The sequence below is a fragment of the Scomber japonicus genome, chromosome 1 (genome assembly GCF_027409825.1).
Source record: "Scomber japonicus isolate fScoJap1 chromosome 1, fScoJap1.pri, whole genome shotgun sequence".
In the NCBI taxonomy this organism is placed as follows: Eukaryota; Metazoa; Chordata; class Actinopteri; order Scombriformes; family Scombridae; genus Scomber; species Scomber japonicus.
The window spans coordinates 37,940,371-37,950,370 of record NC_070578.1 but is presented as its reverse complement, the minus strand read 5'-3'; the positions used below and the strand labels follow the sequence as shown (position 1 = coordinate 37,950,370).

General features: G+C 46.6%; 1 protein-coding gene across 1 annotated transcript in view; it reads left to right on the top strand.

Moving 5' to 3' along the window:
- The window catches only part of LOC128365933 (probable E3 ubiquitin-protein ligase HERC1), a 15,681-nt gene extending 8,895 nt beyond the window's left edge, over positions 1–6,786 (top strand). Inside the window, exons 2-3 of the mRNA XM_053326597.1 lie at positions 2,494–3,473; positions 6,682–6,786. Coding sequence (XP_053182572.1) covers positions 2,520–3,473; positions 6,682–6,786 — 1,059 coding nt within the window. The 5' untranslated portion in view covers positions 2,494–2,519. The remainder of the gene's footprint in view (positions 1–2,493; positions 3,474–6,681) is intronic.
- The last annotated feature ends 3,214 nt before the right edge of the window (positions 6,787–10,000 follow it).

Genomic DNA, 10,000 nt, shown 5'->3' with positions numbered 1-10,000 from the left:
GTGAACTACACTTTGAGATTTAGAGTTTGCAGATGATCCCACCTTTCATTCAGACTCATTATCATCATCATCATCTTCATCATCATCATCATCATCATCATCATCAGTCGGGCGGTTTATAATACAAACACTCCAGAAGAACCGGTTTACTCTGAAACTGGATTTAAGATGTTACCTGAGTTCAAAAGCTTTCAAGTAAAGTTTTGAGTACTCTCTGACCCGTTACGTACAGGTCAACACGTGTGTGTGTGTGTGTGTGTGTGTGTGTGTGTGTGTGTGTGTGTGTGTGTGTGTGTGTGTGTGTGTGTGTGTATTTACATTACGGAGCCTGGACTTTATCCTTCAAACTGCAGCTAAACATTATAAAAGACAGCAGAGATAAAGTGAATCACTGTACCTTCCTGTCTTCCATTCCTTCCCTCCTTCCTCCCTTTCTTCCTTCCAAGCTTCTTTTCCTTCCTTCATGTCTTCCCTTCCTTCCTTCCTTCCTTCCTTTCTTCCTGTCATCTATCCTTCCTCCCTTTCTCCCTTTCTTTCTCCCTTCCTTTCTTTCACCTTCCTTCCTTCCTTCCTTTCACCTTCCTCCCTTCATGTCTTCCTTCCTTCCTTCCTTCCTTCCTTCCTTCCTTCCTTCCTTCCTTCCTTCCTTCCTTCCTCCCTCCCTCCCTCCCTTCCTCCCTCCCTCCTTTCCCCTTCCTTCATGTCTTCCTTCCTCCCACCATCCCACCATCCCTCCCTCCCTCCCTTCCTTCCTTCCTTCCTTCCTCCCTTCCTTCCTTCTTTTCTGATTTCAGAAGCTTTCGAGTACTCTGACCTGTCACGTACAGGTCAACACGTGTGTGTGTGTGTGTGTGTGTGTGTGTGTGTGTGTGTGTGTGTGTGTGTGTGTGTGTGTGTGTGTGTGTGTGTGTGTGTATTTACATTACGGCTCCTGGACTTTATCCTTCAAACTGCAGAGATAAAGTGAATCACTGTATATATAAAGCTATTCTTCTTCTTCTCTCATTTATTTATTGCAGCTGTTTTTTTTCTCCTTGTATTGATTTTGCACCTGAGTGAGTAAATGTTAACATGTTAAACAACTGAAACAGTGAACATGTGCACAGTAAAATACCAACCTGTGTGTGTGTGTGTGTGTGTGTGTGTGTGTGTGTGTGTGTGTGTGTGTGTGTTTGTACAGTGTGTGTGTGTGTGTGTGTGCAGCCTCTGGTAAAACAAGCAGTGTGTGTGTGTGTGTGTGTGTGTTAAAGTTAAAGTTGCTCTTAGAAAGATTCAACAAACTGGAAACTATTAAAGGTTATTGATGTTATTTTTTATATTGTGCTTTTATTGTGAAAGACATTCAAATTCAATTCAGTGCCTTTTAATGTTATTACACAGCAGTAGAAACAGAAGCATGTGTCTCCAGTGGCTGATAGTAATACATAAAAAAAACAGCAGCAAGAGATAATAAACATAAAACAGGAAACAATGAGAAACATAAAAATAGTATATAAGTATAAAAGCGGTAATAATAAATGTAGGAATAAGAGCAGTGGTTGCAGATTTAAGGCTAAGGTTAAGGGTAAGGGTGCACACACAGTTTAAACTATTACACAGTTAATGAGTTTATACTTTTAATGACACTCGGGTAAATAAACAGCTGTTCACCAGGTTGACTTTAACATTTTCACGTTGTTTCATGGACTTTATGAGTTTGCAGAGTCCTGCTGTGCAATTATACTCATGCAAATGTGCATTTTACATATATAATATATATATATATCAGTGTTTCCCACATCATTTTGAGAGATTATAGTGTTTGGACCTCGGTTTGACTCTCTAGGGTTATTTTTAAAGTCAAATGCATCATTGTGGTGCACTCTTAAGAGCATTTTATAAAACATTTGTACTCTAAACAATGTTTGGCTCACTATGAAACTGTAGTGGCACAAAATTAGACTATAGTTGGCCGCCACAGTCTGTAGAATAGCTGGGAAACTCTGGATATAATGTTTGTGTATATATATGTTGTTTTTTAAAATAAATAATATTCTGCACTATTTCTTGAGCCATTGCTATGAAATTTAGTTCCTTCCTTCCTTCCTTCCTTCCTTCCTTCCTTCCTTCTTGTCTTCTTTTCCTTCCTTCCTTCCTGTCTTCCTTCATTCCTTCCTTCCTTTCCTTCCTTCCTTCCTTCCTTTCCTTAATTTTTCTTTCGTTCTTCCCCTCCTTCCCTCTTTCTTTGCTCCCTCCTCCTTCCATACATCTTTCCTCACTTCCTTCCTTCCTCTTTTCCTTCCTCCCCCCTCCTTACTCCTTTCCTTCCTTCTTTCCTCATTCCTGCCTTCCTTCCCCCTCCCTTCACGCTTTCCTTCCTTCCTTCCTTCCTTCCTTCCTTCCTTTCTTCCTGTATCCTTCTGTGCACAGTATAGTTTTTATAATCTGAATAAACAACTAAAAACCTCTCTTCCTCTTCCTCTTCCTCTTCCTCTTCCTCTTCCTCTCTCCTAGGACTGATGGCTCCGCAGTGACATGCCATGGCTTTAACGATCCCCCCGGTGAAACTGAAATGGCTCGAGCACCTCAACAGCTCATGGATCACGGAGGACAGCGAGTCCATCGCCACGCGGGAGGGAGTCACGGTGCTCTACTCCAAGCTGCTGGCCAACAAAGAGGTGGTGCTCCTCCCGCAGCAGGTGCTCTGCCTCAAAGGTCCCCAACTGCCCGACTTCGAGCGCGAGTCCCTCTCCAGCGATGAGCAAGAGCACTACCTCGACGCTCTGCTCAACAGCCAGCTGGCGTTGGCCAAGATGGTCTGCTCCGACTCGCCGTTCGCCGCCGCCTTACGCAAACGGGTGCTGGTGCTCCAACGCATCTTCTACGCCCTCTCCAACAAATACCACGATAAAGGGAAAGTGAAGCAGCAGCAGCACTCGCCGGAGAACAACTCGGGCTCGGCCGACCTGCACTCCGTCAGCGAGCGGCCGCGGTCCAGCACCGACGCCCTCATCGAGATGGGCGTGAGGACGGGCTTGAGCCTCCTCTTCGCTTTGCTGCGGCAGAGCTGGATGATGCCGCCGCCACCGGGACCCGGCGGAGCGCCAGGCGGAGGCAACATCAACCTGTGCAATGACGTCATCCACACGGCCATCGACGTCGTTAGCTCGCTGCCGCCGCTGTCTTTGGCTAACGAGAGCAAGATCCCGCCGATGGGGCTGGATTGTCTCGCTCAGGTCACGACGTTCCTGAAGGGGGTCACCATGCCGAATTCGGGGGCGGATATCTTGGGGAGGCGGTTGGCGTCGGAGCTGCTGCTGGGTTTGGCGTCGCAGAGGGGGTCGCTGCGGTACCTGCTGGAGTGGATCGAGATGGCGTTGGCGGCGTCGGCGGTGGTGAGCACGATGGAGCAGAGCAAGGTGCAGCTGAACCAGGAAGGACTCATCGGATACGACTGCTTCATGAACATACTGATGCAGATGAGACGCTCGCTGGTAAGAACGGGGGGATGAAGGGAGGAGGGGGTTAAAGAAGAGAGGGGGTGAAATATGAGGGGCGAGGGATAGAGGGATCCCCTTCTTCCTTCTGTCCTTCCTTCCTTCCTTCCTTCCTTCCTTCATTCCTTACTTCATTCCTTCCTTCCTGTCTTCTTTTCCTTCCTTCTTTTCCTTCTTTTCCTTCCTTCCTTCCCTCTTTTCTTCCTTCCTTCCTTCCCTCCCTATTTCCTTCCTTCCTTCCCTGTTTCCTTCCATCTTTCCTGCCTTACTCCCCCTTCTTCCTTCCCTCTTTTCTTCCTTCCTCCCTCCTTCCTTCCTGTCTTTTCCTTTCTTCCATCTTTCCTTCCTTCCTTTATTTCTTCCATCTTTCCTTACTTCTTTCCTTCCTTCCTTCCTTTCATCTTCTATTCCTTCCTTCCTTCCTTCCTTCCCTCCTTCCTCCCTTCCCTCTCTTTACCTATCCACTCCACATCATCAGATCATATTAGTCTGTATATGACTCTTGAATGTAAATGAGTTCGACCCTCTTCCTGCTTTAAGTGCTTTGATAAGTGAAGCGAGTTTACAGCAGAAGTTATATTTGTATCTTTACGTCAGAGACTCTTTAGCTCAGTCTCGTCTTCTCATCCATAGAACAGCTGAGGGGTTCAGTCTGGTCCATCTTCCTTCCTTCCTTCCTTTCTTCCTTCCTTCCTTCCTTCCTTCCTTCCTTCTTTCATTCCTTACTTCCTTCCTAACTTCCTTCTTTTCCTTCCGTCCTTCCTTCCTTCCCTCTTTTCTTCCTTCCTTTCTTTCTTTCTTCCTTCCTTTCTTTCTTTCTTTCTTTCTTTCTTTCTTTCTTTCTTTCTTTCTTTCTTTCTTTCTTTCTTTCTTTCTTTCTTTCTTTCTTTCTTTCTTCCTTCCTTCCTTCCTTCCTTCCCTCCCTCTTTTCTTTCTTCCTTCCTTCCTTTCCTTCCGTCCTTCCTTCCTTTCTCCCTTCCTCCCTTTCTTCCTTCCCTGTTTCCTTTCATCTCTCCTGCCTTACTCCCCCTTCTTCCTTCCCTCTTTTATTTCTTTCTTCCTCCCTTCCTCCCTTTGTTCCTTCCCTGTTTCCTTCCTTATGTCCTTCCTTACTCACTTTCTTCCATCCTTCATTCCTTCCTTTCTTCCTTCTTTTCTTCCTTCCTGTCATCTATCCTTCCTTCCTTTCTGTGATCTATCCTTCCTTCCTTCCTTCCTTCCTCCCTTCCTTCCTTCCTTCTTTCCTTCCTTCCTCTCCCTTCTTGCTCTACCAAGCATTAAATTACCCAACCTTTCATCCCAGCAACTCTTTCTTTTCTTTTTTAAATGGAAATCACTGGAAAGCAAAAAGGAAATAAAAGCAGGATCAGGTTTTAGGATTCAGGAAGAGTTCGAGCTCTTAAGGTGGGATGACTGAAACCATTTTAGGAGAGGTTCAGTAAAGCATGACTCGAATTCTGCATCTTTTATTCAGAGCGCCACCGATGCACCAGCATGAAAATATAAAACCAGCTTTTTTATGATGTGTTTCCACCTTCAGATCCAAGGTTTGAGTTTATAAGGTTTGGTAGAGGTGTGACCATAAACTCAGCTCACGAGACAAGACGAGACTTTAACTATATATATTTTTTCTCCCCTTCCTTCTCTCCTAAATTCCTTCCTCTTTTCGTACTTCCATCTGTCCTTCCTTCCTCCTGTCTTTCCTCCATTTCTTTCATCTTTCCTTCCATCTGTCCTTCCTTCCTTCCTTCCCTCTTTCCTTCCTTCCTTCCTTCCTTTCTTCCTTCCTTCCTGTCTGTCATCTATCCTTCCTTCCTTCCTTCCTTCCTTCTCTCATTTCTTCCATCTATCCTTCCTCCCTTTCTTCCTTCTGTCCTTCCTTCCTTCCTTCCTTCCTTCCTTCCTTCCTCCATTTCTTCCATCTTTCCTTCCATCTGTCCCTCCTTCCTTCCTTCCTTCCTTCCTTCCTTCCTTCCTTCCTTCCCTCTTTCCTTCCTTACATCCTTTCGTCTTCTTTTCCTTCCTTCCTTCCTTCCTTCCTCCATTTCTTCCATCTTTCCTTCCATCTGTCCCTCCTTCCTTCCTTCCTTCCTTCCTTCCCTCTTTCCTTCCTCCCTTACATCCTTTCGTCTTCTTTTCTTTCCTTCCTTCCTTATATATATTATATATTATATATGACTGTTCTTTTATTTTGAAATTCATTTGGATTTTAAAATGTTAGTGTCTTTTAATAAATGTCACTTCAGTATAAATTATCATATGCAACATGCAGCAGTGTAAAAGGTTTCCCATTAAGATAGATATTTTATTATAGATAGATCATTTTGGTTATTTATGGAAATAACAATCATGAATACCACAAAAAGTGAATTATAAAGAATAGAAACAATCTTAGTATATAAATATAAATGCGATAAAGAGTCAAATTACCACAAAATATAACATACTGCTAATAAAACTACTTTTTAACTTTGCAAGATAACTGTAAGGCTGCAACCACAGACTGTATAAAAGAAATGGACGTAACATCCGTGACGTCACCCATTGGTTTGTGGACTGCTGCTCGGAAGCCAATAGTTTCTAATCGAGGCAGCGCCATCTTGAAAATTTCAGGTGCATGCTGGGAAAAATAAAAACATGGATCTACTTATATGGGCATGAGGCGGGGCCATGGGCGGAGCGGGGAGGTTGCTATGGTTGCGAGGGCTGGATCTCGAGGACATTGGTCAATCAACCTGTCAATCAGGACGTAGCCACGCCCTAATGCATACCCTGCTTTATCGTCACATATAAAATCAGGGAGGCCAAAATGTCCCAAATGAACATCATACTGCATTGAAGAAGGCTTAAACTAGCGAGGTTCCTTCCTTCCTTCCTTCCTTCCTTCCTTCCTTCCTACTTTTCCTCCCTTCTTTCCTTCCTTCCTTGCTTCCTACCTTCCTTCCTTCCTTCCTTCCATCAGTCCTTCCTCCCTTCTTTCCTTCCTTCCTTGCTTCCTACCTTCCTTCCTTCCTTCCTTCCATCTGTCCTTCCTTCCATCAGTCTTTCCTTCCCTCTCTACCCTTTCCACCCCCATCATCAGATCATATTAGACTGTATGTGACTCCTGAATGTAATCGCCCCCCCCCCCGAGGTTCTGTGATAATATTGAGCAGTTTTGCCGCCATGTTTGTTCTAACCATTGATTTGTTATTGATTGTTTCAGGGCTCGTCAGCTGATCGCAGCCAGTGGAGAGAACCAACGCGGACGTCTGACGGCCTCTGCTCGCTGTACGAGGCAGCGCTCTGTCTCTTTGAAGAGGTGAGATAAATAAACATGAGGCCCGCGGTTCCAGAACCGGCCCATCAAGTGGTCCGATCCGGGTCCTTTTTCCTTCCTGTGTTCTTTTCCTTCCTCCCTTCCTTCCTTCCTCCTTATTTCCTTCCTTCTTTACTTCTTTCCCCCTGTCTGTCCATCATTCCTCCTTCCTTCCATCTGCCGTTTCTCCCTTTTATTTCTTTTGTCCTTCCTTCTTTCCTTCCTTCTGTCAGTCCATCCTCCTTTCTGTCTGTCCTTCCTTCTTTCCATCTATCCTACCTTCCTTCCTTCCTCCCTCCTGATTTCCTTCCTTCCGTCAGTCCAACCTCCTTTCTGTCCGTCCTTCCTTCTTTTTGTCCTTCCTTCCTTCCTCCTGTCTATCTTTCCTTCCCTCCTGATTTTCTTTCTTCTTTTCCTTCCTTCTGTCCTTCCGTCCTTCATTCCTTATTTCCTTCCGTCCTTCATTCCTTATTTCCTTCCTTCCTTCCTTCCTTCCTTCCTTCCTTCCTTCCTTCCTTCCTTCCCTCCTTATTTCCTTCCTTCTTTTCCTTCCTTCCTTCCTTTCCTTCTTTCCTTCCTTCTTGATTTCCTTCCTTCCTTCCTACCTTCCTTCCTTCCTTCCTTCCTTCCTTCCTTCCTTCCTTCCTTCCTTCCTTCCTTCTTCCTTCCTTCCTTCCTTCCTTCCTTCCTTTTAATAATCCGGCCCTCATGAGATCAAACTGTTCTCTCTGTGGCCCTTGAGTGAGAATGAGTTTGACCCCTCTGCTGTGAGTAAAGAAGGAAACCCTTGAGTGTGAAACTAGTCGCACCGGTTACTCCTAAAAATGTCGTTCACAACCCTTTTTAATCTTTATCTTTTCTTTGCTAGGTGTGGTCGCATGGCATCCGACTACTCTCGTACCTGCGTGAGTCCAGACAGCATCCTGACGGGCGAGGCCCCCGTGGTGTCTGAGACCTGCGAGGTTTACGTGTGGGGCAGCACAGCAGCCACCAGCTCGTAGAGGGAACGCAGGAGAAGATCCTGCAGCCGAAACTAGCCGCTAGCTTCGCCGATGCACAGACGGTAAAGAGCTCAGATGTGTGTGTGTGTGTGTGTGTGTGTGTGTGTGTTGTCGAGTCAAGGAAGGAAGGGAGGAAGAAGGAAGGAAGGGAGGAAGGGAAGGCGGAAGGAAGGGAGGAAGAAGGAAGGAAAGGAGGGGGCAATGGAGGAAGAAGGAAGGGAGGAAGAAGGAAGGAAAGGAGGAAGGAAGGAAAGGAGGGAGGAAGGGAGGAAGAAGGGAGGAAGGAAGGAAGGAAGGAAGGAGGGTAGGAAAGGAGGGAGGAAGAATGAAGGGAAGGGAGGGAGGGAGGAAGGAAGGGAGGAAGAAGGAAGGAAAGGAGGGAGGAATGGACGAAGAAGGAACGGAGGAAAGTGAGGAAGAAGGAAGGAAAGGAGGGAGGAAGGAAGGTAGGAAAGGAGGGAGGAAGGAAGGGGAGGAAGAAGGAAGGAAAGGAGGGAGGAAGAAGGAAGGAAAGGAGGAAGGAAGGAAGGAAGGAAAGGAGGAAGGAAGGGAGGAGGGAGGAAGGGAGGGAGAAGGAAGGAAAGGAGGGAGGAATGGAGGAAGAAGGAAGGAAAGGAGGGAAGGGAGGAAGAAGGAAGGAAGGAAAGGCGGAAGGGAGGAAGAAGGAAGGAAAGGAGGAAGGAAGGAAAGGAGGAAGGAAGGGAGGAAGGACGGAGGAATGAAGGAAAGGAAGGAGGAATGGAGGAAGAAGGAAGGTAAGGAGGGAAGAAGGGAGGGAGGAAGAAGGAAGGAAAGGAGGGAGGAAGGGAGGAAGAAGGAAGGAAAGGAGGAAGGAAGGGAGGAAGAAGGAAGGAAAGGAGGGAGGAATGGAGGAAGGGAGGTAGGAAAGGAGGAAGGAAGGACAGAGGAAAGAATAAAGGGAGGAAGGAAGAAAGGGAGGAAGAAGGAAGGAAAGGAGGGAGGAAGGGAGGAAGAAGGAAGGAAAGGAGGAAGAAGGAAGGAAAGGAAGGAGGAAGGGAGGGAGAAGGAAGGAAAGGCGGAAGGAAGGAAGGGAGGGAGAAGGAAGGAAAGGGAGGAAGGAAAGGAGGAAGGAAGGAAGTTAAGGAGGGAGGAAGGGAGGAAGGGAGGAGAAGGGAGGAAGGGAGGAAGGGAGGAAGAAGGAAGGAAAGGAGGGGAGGAAGGGAGGGAGAAGGAAGGAAAGGAGGAAGGAAGGGAGGAGGGAAGAAGGGAGGGAGAAGGAAGGAAAGGAGGGAGGAATGAAGGGAGGAAGAAGGAAGGAGGAAGGAAGGGAGGAGGAGGAAGGAAAGGAGAAAGAAGGAAAGGAGGGAGGAATGGAGGAAGAAGGAAGGAAAGGAGGAAGGGAGGAAGAAGGAAAGAAGGGAGGAAGGGGGGAGGAAGAAGGAAAGGAGGGAGGAAGGAAAGGAAGAAGGGAGGAAGAAGGAAGGAAAGGAGGAAGGAAGGGAGGAGGGAGGAAGGGAGGGAGAAGGAAGGAAAGGAGGGAGGAATGGAGGAAGAAGGAAGGAAGAAGGAAGGAAGAAGGAAGGAAGGAAGGGAGGAAGAAGGAAGGAAAGGAGGAAGGAAAGGCGGAAGGAAGGGAGGAAGAAAGGAAAGGAGGAAGGAAGGGAGGAGGGAGGAAGAAGGAAGGAAGGAAAGGAGGGAGGTAGGAAAGGAGTTGCTCAGTCAGTCAGTCAGTCAGTTACTCAGTCAGTTACTCAGTCAGTCAGTCAGTCAGTCAGTCACTCAGTCAGTCACTCAGTCACTCAGTCAGTCAGTCAGTCAGTCATGTCACTCAGTCAGTCAGTCAGTCAGTCAGTCAGTCAGTCAGTCAGTCAGTCAGTTACTCAGTCACTCAGTCAGTCAGTCACTCAGTCAGTCAGTCACTCAGTCAGTAACTCAGTCACTCAGTCAGTAACTCAGTCACTCAGTCACTCAGTCACTCAGTCACTCAGTCAGTCAGTCAGTCAGTCAGTCAGTCAGTCACTCAGTCACTCAGTCACTCAGTCACTCAGTCAGTCAGTCAGTCACTCAGTCACTCAGTCACTCATGCCACCTGGTATCAAACCCAGGTGACATAATTTTGGGGGTTTCTGGGTATTTAAAAGCATAAAATCTCCTCAAGAATCTGCGTATCCTATAATCCACGTATCCCATAATGCATTTCATTTCATACCCGACCAGAAAACAGATGAATCATCAACGTTCATCTGAGAGTTTATCGACTTTTC